Raw genomic sequence first — 16985 nt, forward strand, 5'->3', positions numbered from 1 at the left:
TGGGTGGATCACTTGAGGTCAAGAGTTGAGACCAGGTTGGCCAACATGGTGAAACCCCGTCTCCACTAAAAATACAAAAGTTAGCCAGGTGTGGTGGTGCACGCCTGTAACTGCAGCTACTACTGAGGCCAAGGCACGACAATTGCTTGAACCCAGGAGGCAGAGGTTGCAGTGAGCCAAGATGGCGCCACTGCACTCCAGCCTGAGTGACAGAGTGAGACTCAGTCTCAGAAAAATAAAAATAATTTTAAAAACTCATTTTTATTAATTTATTCTAAGTTTTGAAGTTTGATTTTCACATAATCAAACATTTAAAACTCCACATAAACTATGCTTTAACATTTAAAACTCCATATAAAGTAAACTATGTCTTTGTGTATTCTTTTAGATATATAATAATAATAAAATAAAACATGATACAACATAATAAAAATAACTATTTTCATTTATATAATGCTTATTATATGGTAGTTTGTGTGCATGTTTCATTTCTAATCCCTACAACAGCTCAGATGAAGAAATTGAAGCTAAGTTACCTGTTTTAATTTTGCTTTTTACATGTGGAAAGCCTACTTTACCAACATCATTTCTTTTTTTCTTTTTTTTGAGATGGAGTCTCGCTCTGTCGCCCAGGCTGGAGTGCAGTGATGAGATCTCGGCTCACTGCAACTTCTGCCTCCTGTGTTCAGGATTCTCCTGCCTCAGCCTCCCAAGAGGCTGAGATTACAGGTGCCCGCCACCATGCCCAGCTAATTTTTTGTATTTTTAGGAGATTTTTACCAACAGGGTTTTACCACGTTGGCCAGGCTGTTCTCGAACTCCTGACCTCATGACTCGCCTGCCTCGGCCTTCCAAAATGCTGGGATTACAGGCATGAGCCACCGTGTCCGGCTACCAACATCATTTCTTAGCTGACACATAGTGTCATCTTTGTCATATTATAAGTTCTTGCTTGTATTTGTTTCTGGAACTGATACTCTTTTCTATTGACCTGTTTTGTCCCTAGTTTGCCTTTGCTTTTTGGTTATTTGACAAACTCATACTCACCTTCTCAAGGCCATGCCTTCCTTAATGTCCCCTAAGCAGAAATGATTATTCTCTTCATATGCTTCCATCTAAGTCTGAGTATTCTTCGAGTAAATGCATATAAAATAGCATATTACTGACCCTAAGACCTGGAGGCAAGTAGGATGAATATCAAGACCTTAAAGGCTCTTGGGCTCTCACCTCTGTACCCCAGGAGACTCTTGGGACTCAGCAGAGCCAACTGTCATTCATACTGAATTAGGGGATTTCTTAAATGGTTTGCTAGTTTTCTTGCATAGGCCGTTGTAATGGCAAACTGCATGTGTACCACCTGTCTGCCAGGCCCCCTCATGGGCATAGCATTGCACTGGCCATTAGGAAGCCCTATCTCTGCCTCCTATGTTTAGAGACAAGGAGAAACACCTCTTATTATCTTTGATCTTGTGATTTTCCCCTATCTTAAACTGATTCCCATTTAGACTTGCTTTTAGGGGGAAGTTTTGGTTTCTTCTCACTCTTCACTAAATGGTAATGGTCACCACACACTGTAGACCATCACCTATATTTCTGAGCAACACGGTTACAGGAGCCAAGCACTGTTGTCAGATTGAAGAAAATAGTCTACTTCCTTTTCTGGAGAAAACATCAACCATTGTATGGTAGGCTGGACATTCACATGAGAAAGAATAATGACACACAGGCCAAAGTGTATAATACACAGATAAAACTGTTGTCTTGTTTAGCTAGGAAATGCAAGTGACCCTGGTAGTATAATAGGGTATTATAAGTTTGGCATTTAACATATGCAGATTAGGAGGTAGTGTGGTATTTACTCACTCATTTATGTATTCAACAAATATTTCTTATACACACGATGTCTCTGGCTAGGCATTTGGTAGATCCAAGTTGAGCCGAAAAATCTTGGAACTGATGGTGAGAAGGCTTGAGTTCTAGTTCTGGCCCCATCCACTACCTGGTGATAAGATTCTAGAGAAGCCATTTGAGTTTCTGGGCTCTCTCTCCTCAGGCTAAAATAGGAGATTTGGAATAAATTGTTTCTAAAACCTCCCCCAGCCTAAATAGCATGCAATGTAATGAGTTTGATGCCTCCCATGATATACCAACATAATAAAAATAACTATTTTCATCTATATATGCTTATTATATGGTAGTTTGTATACACGTTCCATTTCTAATCCTTACAACAGCTCAGATGAAGAAATTGAAGCTAAGTTACCCGTTTAAGTCACTAAGTAACATGCTTAAGACCGCAGAACTAGTAACTCAAAGAACTGGGATTTGAGTTCAGGCATCTCTGGCTCCAAAGCCCTAATCTAGTCACTCAATAATATTCTGCCCTTCACATAGTCTTTGATGCAGAATGTCTTCATTATCTTAGGTCAGTCTACAGGCCTCTTTGTGAATATTCATCAGCAGCAGCAGACAACAGGCCTCTCCTGCTTTCCCTCCTTGCCTCTCTGGATACCGAGCACAGGCATGATAGAGGCGACTGTACCTGAGCATCAGGAGAGCGACAAGCAGGAGCAGCACCACAGCTCCGGTGAGGGTGAAGACTGCAATCATCAGGATCTGAGGGCCTGTGGAGGAAAATGCGTTAGGAAGGACCTTTGTCAAGAGAGCAAAGGCATTTCCAAGATTCTAGCTGTACAATGTAATTTGGGGAAGGGAAAAGAGAACCCTTTAAAAAAATTGATCCTTTAGCTGGGCATGGTGGCTCACACCTGTAATCCCAGCACTTTGGGAGGCTGAGGCAGGTGGATCACGAGGTCAGGAGATCGAGACCATCCTGGCTAACACGGTGAACCCCTGTCTCTACTAAAAATACAAAAAATTAGCCGGGCATGGTGACGGGCGCCTGTAGTCCCAGCTACTCGGGAGGCTGAGGCAGGAGAATGACGTGAACCCGGGAAGCGGAGCTTGCAGTGAGCTGAGATTGAGCCACTGTACTCCAGCCTGGGCGACAGAGCAAGACTCCTTTTGAAAAAAAAATATATATATATCTTTCATTAATTTCTCTCTGATAACATAAGTCCCGTGTCTCTACTCTCTGAATAGTCAGGGAAAGTGGCTTAATTTTGGCTATTCTGACAGCATATTCATCTCTATTCTTTCTAACAGCAATCACCAAATGTTACACAAACATAAAATAGTTCAGAGTACACAAAAAAATGTTGGTGGTAGAAGTCTACCTGGTGTCCTTGAAACCAGTATACCTAAGAAGGGTTCATAGAGGATGAGACACATTTTTGTTTTTGTTTTTTTCTTTTTGAGACGGAGTCTCACTGTCACCCAGGCTGGAGTGCAGTGGTGCAATCTTGGCTCACTGCAACCTCTGCCTCCCTGGTTCAAGTGAGTCTCCTGCTTCAGCCTCCAGAGTAGCTGGGATTACAGGCGTGCGCCACCATGCCAAGCTAATTTTTATATTTTTTGTAGAAATGGGGTTTCGCCATGTTGCTGGTCATGAACTCCTGGCCTCAAGCGATCTGCTCACCTCAGTCTCCCAAAGTGCTGGGATTATAGGCGTGAGCCACCACACCCAACTGAGACAACTTGTTTTTAAATACAGAGCACACACTGGAAGAAAAGTAAGTCAGTATAGAACATTAAGTGACAGTGTTGCATGCCAGTTCTTTCTAAGCTCTCCTGGGTTAGTGAGGGAAGTCAATGAAGAATGGGATTTTATTTACTAGAACACTAGTGTGTGGGTGGAGCTGTATAGATGGAGTAAGTTGACAGACTGTCAGAAGAGTAAGTGGAATCCAGGAAAATGTGGATCCAACCCAAGGAAGCACTGAAGCAGTGTCTGAGTATGCAAAGGAATACTCCTACACAGAGAAGGACGGCAACAATAAGACTGCATGGGAAAGTCGTGGTTCATATATGCCGTAATGAATCCCTATTAGGAAGTCAGTAGGCTCAAGAACTAAAAACGGAATAGATTCCAAGCAATAGACAGAATGTGGAAGAAGCTGGGAAGTGATTAGGAATATGGTGAAAAAGACATGTTTCTTTATACAGCAAGGAAAGAAAAGAGAAACCCAATCAGGAATTCTAAGGAAAAAATGTTCAAGGAAGTTGAACATTTGTCCAAAATGAAACAAAGTAAAATGTGTCCTGACTTTGAGAATTAGGTATTCAAAAAGGAGAGAAAATCAATTTTCCTTTGTGGTACAAAAGGGAGACATTGGGGCTATATAGAAAGATGTTGGCCGGGCATGGTGGCTCATACCTGTAATCCCAGCACTTTGGGGGGCTGAGGGGCAGATCACCTGAAGTCAAGAGTTCAAGACCAGCCTGGCCAACATGGCAAAACCCTGTCTCTACTAAAAAAACAAAAAATTATCTGGGTGTGGTGGTGGGCGCCTGTAATCCCAGCTGTTCGGGAGGCTGAAGCAGGAGAATTGCTTGAACCCAGGAGGTGGAGGTTGCAGTGAGCCAAGATGGTGCCACTGCACTCCAGCCTGGGAGACACAATGAGACTCCATCTCAAAAAAAAAAAAAAAAAAGAAAAAAAAAAGAAAGATGTTATTATGTATACGTAATGAAAATGTTTCCTTGTTTTCAACTTATAGAATCAAGTTATAGGTAAAGAACAGAGGTCTTTATTTTGGTTACCAAATAAATATTATCAACCCTGGCAAAGAAAAATATAGGAGAATTTTGGAGATAGGAAGGAGGTAGAAGAAAGAATCGTGGCACTAACATCTTCATCTTACAAAGTGGGAGGCAAGATATTTTATATACAACTGATGGGACAACACTAGAAGCTCATGCGTATTAATTAAAATGAAAAAGGTGTTCAATAATTGTACTGACAAAAAAGATATAACTATATGGGAAGAAGTGAGAAAGAGGGTTAGCGAAGATGAGCTAAATTTTCACGTATCAATACAAAAAATTAATAGATAACTGCTAAAGCTTATAAATCAAGAAATAGAAGCATCTTATTTAGATATGCAAAACACTAAAAGCAGAAATGACTGAGAGAGCGGAGATGCGCAGAGGCGGGACCAGGCACATTGACTTTCCATCAGGAACACATCTGCTACTGGATTTTAAAATCATGTGTGTGAATTTTTCTTTTTCTGAGACAGAGTTTCGCTCAGGCTGGAGTGCAATGGCACGATCTCGGCTCACTGCAACCTTTGCTCCCCCAGGTTCAGATTCTCCTGCATCAGCCTCCCAAGTAGCTGGGATTACAGGCACACGCCACCACGTCCAGCTAATTTTTTGTATTTTCAGTAGAGGTGGGGTTTCACCACGTTGGCCAGGCTGGTCTCGAATTCCTGACCTCAGGTGATATGCCCACCTTGGTCTCCCAAAGTGCTGGGATTACAGGCGTTAGCCACCGTGCCCAGGCATATGTGAATTTTTCTGTGCTAAAATATAATGGATGTAGGTGCCCCCGAAAAGGAGGTATTAGGATCTCTTTATGAAAGCAGCATCCTAAACGCTCACGCTGTATTCTCTATCATGGCACCGTAATCTAAACTCCTGGGGGTACAGTCCATGTCCTACTTATTCATTCCTGTTCATCCTTACACCTTTGGCGCCCAGCACGAAACCTGGTATGTGGTAAAGTATCAATAAAAATGGCTAATAAAAAATAATAGAAGAAAAACCTGGCCCTGGTCATCTTATTGCCTGAGAAGAGGCAAGGAGAAGGTGCTTGGACATTAAAATACATAAATAAATTCATATAGAAAGACTCCTGTGCCATTAGGGGTCTCATGCCACATGTATTTTAAAACCGTTTTTGTTTAATCACATTATGTCCTTCTGAAGTAGATGATTTAGCTTGGGGTAAATACTACAGCTCCTTTGTATAAGGCTGAATTTGAAGGGTTTATGCTTTGCAAACCTGTGACTTTGCCTCTATTACCTTGTTTTGTGTTCAGGGGAAATTTTCAATGGTGAAAATGTGAACTTTGGATTTCTACTCTCAACTGAGCAGAAATAAATTCATACTTTGGAGTTGAACTTGCATTATGGGCACATCTAACTGGTGAATTCTGTTTGTTACCACAATCACCGCTTCCATCACTATCACCACCATTGCCACTACCACCATTCTCATGCCTTAAACCCCCGACAGAAAACAAAAGTGAGTACAAGAAATACATTTTCAACACTCACTGGTCTATCAAATTCTATGAAATTTGCACATCTCCTAGAGTATAAACTGGAGGGAATAAGGGGACTCCTCAGCCCACCTCAATTCTCTGCCTCCTACAGTATGAACACCTCACTATACTAGATATAATTATAATATTTATATATAATATTTAAATATACTATGTAAATGTAGTCTTTTTAATTAAACATGCTTTTTAGTTTTGCCTTTTAGATAAATGCAGTATCACGATCTAAATTCCAAGGTTAAGCTTCTGCTGCCTTCTGGTGGCTGCTGTAGTTATCGCATTCTATTTAACTCATCTCACAATGAATGAGAGAGTATAACCTCCAGGTCAAATGACATTACGGTTGGAAGGAACCTGATAAACTTCTTGATTTAACAGGGGAAGAAACTCACACTTAGAAAAGAGAAATAAATTGACTGAAATTAACAGAGTATAGATGAGTTCTGGAGTCCAGAGTAGAAATATACTCCGTTATCTCACGTTGTCATTCATTCATTCATTTACTCATTCCAAGGCTCTGTGTTGGGGCAAGGAGATATGAATAAAGAATAAGCCTTAGGCCGGGCGCAGTGGCTCAAGCCTGTAATCCCAGCACTTTGGGAGGCCGAGACGGGCGGATCTCGAGGTCAGGAGATCGAGACCATCCTGGCTAACACGGTGAAACCCCGTCTCTACCAAAAAATACAAAAAACTAGCCGGGCGTGGTTGCGGGCGCCTGTATCCCAGCTACTCGGGAGGCTGAGGCAGGAGAATGGCGGAAACCCGGGAGGCAGAGCTTGCAGTGAGCTGAGATCCGGCCACTGCACTCCAGCCTGGGCGACAGAGGGAGACTCTGTCTCAAAAAAAAAAAAAAAAAAAAAGAATAAGCCCTGAGGGTGCGCGGTGGCTCATGCCTGTAATCTCAGCACTTTGGGAGGCCAAGGCAGGTGGATCACGACGAGGTCAGGAGATCGAGACCAGCCTGGCCAACATGGTGAAACCCTGTCTCTACTAAAAATACAAAAATTAGCCAACCACGGTGGCAGGTGCCTGAAATCAATGCCAGCTACTCGGAAGGCAGAGGCAGGAGAATGGCGTGAACCTGGGAGGCGGAAGTTGCAGTGAGCTGAGATCGCGCCACTGCACTCCAGGCCGGGCAACACTGCAAGACTCCGTCTCAAAAAAAAAAAAAAAAAAAAAAAAAGCTAAGGAAAGATGAGATTCAAGTTAAATCTTGAAGATGAGTAGATGTTTCCCACCTCTATGGAGATGTGATAAATTCTATTCAGAGGGAGCAGCATAAATAAGGACACAGCGGCATAAATTTGCACGACCCTTTAAGGAAGTAGGGAGGAAGTTGAGGGCATGGGGAAGGGATAGGTGAGTAAAAGATAAGGCTAGAGAAGTAGGGAGATTACGGGCACTTTGGCTGTATTAAGTATTTTGGATTGTATTCTGTAGGTAAAGCAGAGTTGCCAATTGACATGTTAGCAGCAGGGCAGTGACATGACTGGACTTGTGCTTTCTTTCTGGTAGCAGGATGGGTTGGATGGAAGTGGGCAGGACTAATGCAGGAAGTCAGTTGGACGTCATTGTGATACAGGAAGCAGATGCTGAGGACTTGGAAATGAGGACGGGCACCAAATCTGCATTGTCCATTGCTGTTTCCCGGGTGCTCAGAACATTGGCATTAAGTAAACATCTTTGTTAAATAAACGAAAGAACGGGGATAGTGTAATCTCCTGGTGAAATGTTTCGTTACTTAGTAGCTGTGTGCGCACAGATGAAAGTTCTAGTCATGCGTATCTTATTTCTATACTATTTCAAAGGTTGAGTTGCTGAAGCGGCTTCATTGTCTGGGGACATACCCAAGGTTCGTCATCTCGTGACGAGAAGGTTAAGGACACAGACACAAACATGGAGCGGGGTAAGGAGCGGAAAAGTGTAATAGGCAGGAAAGAAGAGAACAGCTCACCCGTAGAGAGGTAGGAAGGCTCTGAAGGGAAAAATCCCTTGTGGTGGGAAGCAGTAGGTTATATAGGGATGCTTGAGGAGGCTGTGTCTGATTTATATAGGGCCCAGGGGACTGGTTTGACCAGTGTGCCATTAACACAGTCCACGAAGATACTGACCCTCTCACCCTAATCTTGTATTATGCAAATGTGACCTCTGCCTGGCTGGCGCCATGACACCCACACATGTGGCTTTACCTGGCCGGCACAACGACACCCCCTACACATGACAACAAAGAAAGAGGAGGAGAAATCGCTATATTGGGTGGACCTGGCTTTTAGTACAGCTGCGGGCATTCATCTATGCGAACTTCCAGCTTGCTTATTTATGCTTGCAGCTCAGCTTTTCAGGCTGCTTTTTGCTAGAAAAGAAATGGTTTGGAGGCTGTTTTCAATTAAAAGAAAAAACCTGGCTGGGCACCGTGGCTCACATCTGTAATCTCAGCACTTTGGGAGGCCAAGGTGGGCGGATCACATGAGGTCAGGAGTTCAAGACCAGCCTGCCCAATATGGCGAAGCCCCATCTCTACTAAAAATACAAAAAATTAGCCAGGCGTGGTGGCAAGCACCTGTAATTCCAGCTACTGGGGAGGCTGAGGCAGGAGAATTGCTTGAATCCAGGAGGGAAAGTTCGCAGTGAGCCAAGATTGCACCACTGTACTCTAGCCTGGGTGATAGAGCCATACAGTGTCTCCAAAAAAAAAAAAAAAAAAAAAAAGAAGAGTAAGAAAAGAAAAGAAAAAGACTTACTGAGGACTCTAGTACCCTCGCTACCTGCCTAAATAATTTCTTTTTAACTCCTATGTTATCGCTTCATTGGTAAAGTTTAGAGCTAAATGTAGTAAGTAAGGAGAACTAAGTAAGTAAGGAGAACTCTCTCAAAAAATACTTTTTGAGAAGTTCAGCACTTTACAGATCACATACCTACTGAATAACCAAAACACCAAAAAACTTGAAGGAAATATATTAAAAACACAAACCTAACATTGTCACTGACAGTTATAATTAAGAAGAAAGAAAGCATAATTTCAACTCAAAAAGTTACAAAAGTAAGAAGTTGAGAGTTGCAGAAGCCCATGAGAAAAGAGATATATTTCAGAAGTCAAGTTTGGTTTAAAACTAGAAAGCTTGAAGATGGTTCCAGAAATAGTTTTAAAAGCTTATTAAATAAAACTCGACTTTAAAAAGCAATCATAGCAATAAATCTGAAGTCAGCTCAGTATTGCTTATTGTCTAGAAGACTGCCATCTTCATCCCCCCCTCCCTCATTGCGTTAATCAGCTGCTAATGCCTGTTGGATAAAAGTACAGGAATCATTTTGGACTAAATTTGACTCAGAGTGAAAGAAAACTAGAAATGTAGGTATAGCTCTGACAGAAGCAAGCCCTTCAAATCAGAAACATTCCCTTTATATCAGATCAAACTTTCAGAGTTTCTGGCTGTAGAGCGGAGCTGGTATAAAACTATTTGTAGCTTATAATTTTTAATACTTTTTGAAAATAATAAAGTAATACAGAGTCATTGTGGAAATTTTGGAAAATTCAGAAAAATAGAATAAAGCAAAAAAAATATCTTCCAGGATCCCATCACTCAGAGGACACCACTCTTAACAGTTTAACATATTTCTTTCCAGTCTTATTTCTATACATTGTTTTACAAAGTTAGAATCTCATTAAATAAGAAGCTGTATTTTTCTATTGCATTACATCATAAGTTTTCCCATGTCATTTAACATTCTTTGTAAATAATTATTTTAATTGGTTGCCTGATGCTCTATTTGTGAATATATCATAATTTTCTAATTTTTTTTTTGAGGCAGGGTCTTGCTCTGTCATCCAGACTGGTGGTCAGTGGCACAATCATGGCTCACTTCTGCCCTGACTTACTGGGCTCAAGTGATCCTCCCACCTCAGCCTCCTGAGTAGCTGGGACCACAGGTATGCACCACTATGTCCACTAGTTTATAATTTTTCCTTTTTTTTGAGACAGAGTCTCGCTCTGTTTCCCAGCCTGGAGTGCAGTGGTGTGATCTCGGCTCATGGCAACTACTGCCTCCTGGATTCAAGCAATTCTTCCGCCTCAGCCTCCTGAGTAGCTAGGATTACAGGCACGTGCCATCATGCCCAGCCGATTTTTGTATTTTTAGCAGAGACAGAGTTTCACCATGTTGGTCAGGCTGGTCTTGAACTCCTGACCTCGTTATCCGCCCACTTCAGCCTCCCAAAATGCTGGGATTGCAGGCATGAGCCACCACTCCTAGCTTTAATTTATAAATTTTTGTAGAGATGGGGTCTCACTGTGTTGCCCAGGCTATCTTGAACTTCTGGCCTCAAGCAATCCTCCCACCTTGGCCTCCCAAAGTGTTGAGAGTACAGGCATGAGCCACCATGCTTGGCTCTAAATAATTTTATTGACGGTGTTTCTACTTTTTTTTTTTTTTTTTAAATCTTTGGACTAAATATCTGTCCAGATTTAAAACTTTTTCCTATAGACTTTTTCCTAGTCACATGGAATTACTGCTCATTATGGCAAGCCCTGGCCAAGCCAGTCATGGACAGATTTTCCTGGGACCTCGTTGCCCAGGAGATCCTGACTGGCCCTGCCTGCTGCGGATGGTCAGTGTGCAGCTTGCACGGGTGAAAGCTGGCCAAGTCATGTTAGGGCTATTCATGACATGACAGGACCTAATCTTAAGTAGGTGGGTAACTATCACTGCAACCCAAATATGTGTCCAGGGAGGGAACAGGGGAGACTATAAAGGCCAGGATCACTGGTCACCCCTCAGCCTGATATGTCAAGTATTTCTTGCTGAAATACACAACCTTTTAGCTTATTGCAGTAAAATGTAAATGGAGTAAGAATGTATGTCTCTGTGCTCATTTTTGCCAGTTATGAAACCCGGTTTTCTGTGGAATAATTTATGTCAAATGGTAAGACATACTTTAAAGACAGGTATAGCTAAATTAGATTAAGAATATTTTCTTTCTTTCCTTTTTTTTTTTTTTTTTTTTTTTGAGACAGGATCTCACTCTGTTGCCCAGGCTGGAGTGCAGTAGGACAAAGATAGCTCATTGCAGCCTTGATTTCCTGGGCTCAAGTGCTCCTCCCACCTCAGCCTCCCAAGTAGCTGGGACCTCAGGTGCACACCACTATGCCTGGGCAATTTTTTTTTTTTCTTTTAGTATTTTTGGTAGAGACAGGGTTTCACCATGTTGCCCAGGCTGGTCTCAAACTTCTAGGCTTAAGTATGCTTCCTGCCTTGGCCTCGCAAAGTGCTGGGATTACAGGCATAAGCCACCACACCTGGCCAGAAATCAGTGTTGAATCAGAACTATAATATCATTCATTGTGCAGGGAAGTAAAGACCACATTTACAAACCCAGCAAATCAAACTGGGACAGCAGACAAAACACAGCAAAAAGCGCAGGCTAATTACATAAACAATAGAGTTTACTTTTCTTATCAGGAAAACAGTGTTAGGGAAAGAAAATTCATTAGGAATATCTTACCCCGGTCTGTAATATCATTAGGAAGTTTAGAGTTCTTCCAAGTGAATGTGGGGCTCATATCCACAGGGTGGGTCTGATTTACGTGGGTATCATAGGTCAAAAGAACCTTGTACTGTGTCAGGGCACAAAAAAGGAAAAGGATGAACAGTAAATCATTTTAGAACAAATTCTGGTGAGATTAATGATTCTACTCAATGACACTTGATTTACATAACACTTCTCAGTGCAAAAAGGCAACTGTTAACCAGCTAGTTAGGATCGTTTATTGGTTCCCAGCATGAACATAGATATAAGTTCAGATGGACCGATTACTTTCCTATTTCATTATGCCCATACACTACACCATTAACTCCTGTCTGTCCAGCACAGATTCTGTGGGCCTTTAGTGAACTAGTTCAAGTCTTTCATTTTTCAAATGTTAAACTAGAGGCCAAGAAATATTAAACGGCCAGCTCCAAGTCACATGACAAATGAAACACTAGTGTTTTCCACAATATTAAGTTGCTTTTGAAAAAAGCTCTCAAGAAAATGCAGCAGACCTAAAATCCATTATGTCATTTTGATACATGTCAAGGGGCCCTGAAATAACTGCACTTCTCAACTTCTATCAGTTACTTAATTTTCTAATCTCTTCTATTCCTTGGCTCTAATATACTTTTCTTGTACATGACACTAATTAGTTTCTAAAATAAAAGATTTCATTTTCAAGTAATTTGCCAATGGAAATATTAATATATTTTTAAATTACTGCTGCATATATTGAGTCAATTTTGTAAGGGAGATCTGAAAGATGACTTGATATGGTTTGGCTGTTTCTCCACCAAAATCTCAACTTGAATTGTATCTCCCAGAATTCCCACGTGTGTGGGAGGGACCCAGGGGAGGTAATTGAATCATAGGACTGGTCTTTCCCCTGCTATTCTTGTGGTAGTGAATAAGTCTCACGAGATCTGATGGTTTTATAAGAGGTTTCCCCTTTCACTGGCTCTTATTCTCTCTTGCCTGCTACCATGTAAGATGTGCCTTTCGCCTTCCACCATGATTGTGGGGCCTCCCCAGCCATGTGGAACTGTGAGTCCATGAAACCTCTGGGAAAAAAAATTTTTTTTCTTGTTTTTGGGGAAGAAAAGGAGGTTCAATTTGACTTACAGTTCCACATGACTGGGGAGGTCTCATAATCATGGTGGAGGGTGAAAGGCACTTCTTACATGGTGGCAGCAAGAGAGAATGAGGAAGAAGCAAAAGCAGAAACTCCTGATAAACCTATCAGATCTTGTGAGAACTTATTCACTATCACGAGAATAGCACGGGAAAGACCGGCCTCCATGATTCAATTACCTCCCTGGGTCCCTCCCACAACACATTGGAATTCTGGGAGCTGCAACTCAAGTTGAGATTTCGGTGGGGACACAGCCAAACCATATCAATGACCATCCTTTTAAATTTACCACTGTACCCTCAAAATGTTCTGGACAACAATGTTATATTTTCTTTTTATTTTCTTTTTCTTTCTTTTTTTTTTTTTTTTGAGACAGAGTGTTGCTTTGTCACCAAGACTGGAGTGCAGTAGTGTGAACTTGGCTCACTGCAACCTCCGCCTCCCAGGTTCAAGTGACTGTCCTGTCTCAGCCTCCCAAGTAGCTGGAATTACAGGCATGCACCACCATGCCTGGCTAATTTTTATATTTTTAGTAGAGACGGGGTTTTATCATGTTGGCCAGGCTGGTCTTGAACTCCTGACCTCAAGTAATCCACTTGCCTCGGCCTCCAGAAGTGCTGGGATTACAGGGGTGAGCCACTGCACCCAGCCCAATGTTATATTTTCATAACTTTACTCTTTCTTTCTCTCTTTTTCCTTTATATTAGGATGTGGCATATTGAATCTCTCTTGAGACTTATCCTGGATAGAGATTATCATCCTTTTAACCTTACATTTTGAGAAGATCTCATTTCCCCAAATATACATGTTATATAGCACAACCGATGGTATTACATTATTGAAAAATTCAACTGAATTTGCTTATAGAGAGAATAAATGCACAGAGCAACATTTTCCATTTAGAAGTGTAGTTATGAGACTGACATTAGATCTCACATGTTTCTGCCTGCCTCTGTCTATGAAGGTCATGGGCACCATCCCAGATGCGAATAACTCAGAGAGGAATGCATGTACCTTTGTAATCGCTATTAGTAACTGAAGTATTGATGGGATCTTATGTTAAGGTATTCTTATGGAATGTATACTAAACATAACATTATATTAAAGGTTCAATATAGGATCTAGAAACTACGAATTACATTTATGGAATGCTGCTAGCAAATTTCTGGTTTAGCTTTCTCAACCTGGACATCGTTTCTCTAGCTTTTCACATTTTCCATTGCAGATTATCTTTTACAAAGCTGGGTTGATAGACACATTTAGTACGTGACTTAGGGTGTCATAACACTCGCATTGGAAAATAAAAAAAATGAATACATCTTATGTTATGTTAGGACCTGACCTCCTATATAAACCTTTTTACCGACCACTTGGTTAGCTGGAACAGTGGCTTTTATAGTTTGGATGAATACAACATTGGATGACATGAAGACAGGTGTTTTGTTTGTTTGTTTGGTTTTTTGTGATTAAATGCTGACCAGCCATCAATGGTGTGCCAGATAAGAAGCTATGCACTGAAGAGACGGAGAGGTGAGTAGACCATTTCTTTTCTTTAAAGAACCTACTATGTAGGTGAGGGAAAAAAATGAATATAATATGAATAAAAGCATAGCATTTTAGGGCTGTTTATTTGGGGCTCAGATGTACCCATTTAATGATTTTCCTGAGAGTTCAAATGGAGATAACAGGGAATAGTTCATTGAAATCTTTAGTTGTGAAAATGAGTAAAAAATTATTAGGAAAGACTTGTGATGGATATAGATATATATCTATATGGATATATCTATATGGATATAGATATAGAGGTACAGACATATTAATAGTAAATAAAGTGGATATTCTGAGTAAGAAATTTTATGGGTCAAAATGCTTCAGGAATACTACCCGAAGTGGGGTGTAATTGTGAAGTTGAAATGAACTGTCTTCAGATTCTAAACATAATTTCTCTAATTCCTTTGCTGGTGCTCCTCGTCCAAGTTATCCCTCCTCACCCAGTAACAGCACCCTGCATTTTCTGATAAGCAGTGAGACATACTTTCTTGGTGTTCACAGACGTATACAGAAGCACCATGGTACTGTCCACATCTCCCCAGTCATCCAAGGTCACTGGACCATTATACCCTAGGGCAAGATCAGAGTATGTTAGAGGCCATTGTTGATTTTTGTCTACAGATAAGTTGGATCATGACAGAGAGTGTAAAACGGGTCCAAATAGCTCTGTTTCAAATTTACTGAAAACACTGTTGACATTAATAGCCTAATCAGATGGCACCTGGATTGGCTTCTTGGCCCAGAGATCTCTGGAGGGCATTTTTATGGGAGATGTATTTATTTAGAAAAAACAAAAAACCTTTTCATTGCATTTAGGGTGGTACTAAATGTAATGAGTCAATAAGTCCCTCGATTATTAGTGATACATTTTTGCTAAGAATATTTCCTGAACTCCTAGCATGGTGTATAGGGTCACTGCACAATCTTAACATAGATTGTAGGAAGATCAAATTTTTTTCACTATCACTTGTTTGCTGAAGACATTGAAGAAAATAACAAGTTTTCTGCGTTTCAGTTTTGTCATCTATGAAATAGCAATATAAAATAAACCTATTTAGTTAAAAAAAAAAAAAGTGATCAAATTAGCAACTTCACATGGTTCAACATAACAATGAACATTTATTTCCTGTTTACGATATACCAGGCTTTGTGTGCTAAGTGATTATACGCATTATCATACTATTCTTCCTGGAATGTCATGATATAGAAACTATTATTATCTCTGTTATATTGGTGAGAAATCATTTATTTAGTCAGAGATATTAAGGGTCATACAGCTGGTAGGTGGCGGGAACAAACATTTGTTTGTTTCCTAAATGTTAAGCCAAATGTTAAGCCCGTGCTAATCCATTAAAATGCTCAACCATGGTCATGGAAGTGAGGAAATTAAGAGTTCATGTAAAGTGCCTGGTAGAACCTGGGACACATGGGATGAGCAACAAATTACTGTGTCTCCCTCGCTGCATCTTCAGTGAAGCAGAAGTGATCTCTTCCCGCCTCTGTCATACACCATAGCCACTGGTGCAGCCCTCAGTCCTAATGCTGGGCATCTGCTGCCCTCTGAAGCCTACAGAGACAGTCACTTACTCTGCAGTAAAATAAAGGTTTCATAGAGTAAGACTCTGAGGCAAGTTAGAAAAGGCCACTATAATTTTTCTTTGACTTAGTATACATTACATTTAGAGGAAAATTTCTTCACAGTCTCAGGATGAGATCTGGGAAATGAAAGATGGGAGTTTCACTAGGGACTTGTAGGAAAGGGCAACGCTGATCCATGCAGTTCAGGAGATTCATGTTGTTTTGGAGGGTATTATTTTGTGGAGTTTTGATAGCTAAAGGTTTAACACAGGGTCCCAGACCCTTGAAGGATAGAAAAGGAGATATGGACAGACCCAAATCAAACTGCAAATATTTATCCTCTTGTTAGTTTCCAAGCACAGTCAGGACATCACCGCTCAAAATGCTTTATGATGAGCTTGGTTCATAAGTACAGAACCTGCACTACCTGCCCTTTCTGTGATATCCAAAGATTCTAAAAGATTGAATCATAAACTGGGGTTCAGTTATCAATAACAGCACCCTCAAAGTTTATGTAATGATGTTTGCATCCAGTTGAGTTTAAAGGGATTTAGCTGTGGAATCATCTATTGTTAAACCCTCTTTTATGCCCCAAATCCACTCAAAAAGTCCATATTTCTTCACCTTGGGGTTATTTGCTCTTTATAGACCAGTACCTTCAAAAGTGAGATTCCTGAAAGCATGAGCAAATTTGGGGGTGGTAATATTTTCTCCATTTTCAAGAAATATCTTCAGCACATGTCCAAAGAGCAGGATTCCATTCAAATAGGCAAGAGCAAAGTCTCGTTTTGTCTAAATAAAAAAAGAAAAATATTAAAACGGGTCCTTCAGAAAAGAATCTGGCCTTGAGCCTAGAACAAAAGGTTGTTGGGATCAGCAGGGTAACTGGAAATTTAAAGGGATATCAGGGGAATTGAAGGGATGTTATTTAATGAGACTTTTAGAAAACTCTTCCTTGGAGGTCGGGTGAGGCGGATCATGTCTGTAAACCCAGCACTTTGGGATGCCA

The 16985-nt window shown here is 40.9% G+C and overlaps 1 protein-coding gene across 1 annotated transcript in view; it reads right to left on the reverse strand.

Annotated features, from left to right (window-relative positions):
- The window catches only part of GUCY2C (guanylate cyclase 2C), a 78128-nt gene that overhangs the window by 39647 nt on the left and 21496 nt on the right, over window positions 1-16985 (reverse strand). Inside the window, exons 8-11 of the mRNA XM_007967738.3 lie at window positions 16633-16768; window positions 14883-14968; window positions 11689-11800; window positions 2543-2624 (exon numbers count right to left, since the gene is read on the reverse strand). Of these exons, the coding sequence (XP_007965929.1) occupies window positions 2543-2624; window positions 11689-11800; window positions 14883-14968; window positions 16633-16768 (416 nt within the window). The remainder of the gene's footprint in view (window positions 1-2542; window positions 2625-11688; window positions 11801-14882; window positions 14969-16632; window positions 16769-16985) is intronic.

This window comes from Chlorocebus sabaeus, chromosome 11 (genome assembly GCF_047675955.1).
Source record: "Chlorocebus sabaeus isolate Y175 chromosome 11, mChlSab1.0.hap1, whole genome shotgun sequence".
NCBI classification, from domain to species: Eukaryota; Metazoa; Chordata; class Mammalia; order Primates; family Cercopithecidae; genus Chlorocebus; species Chlorocebus sabaeus.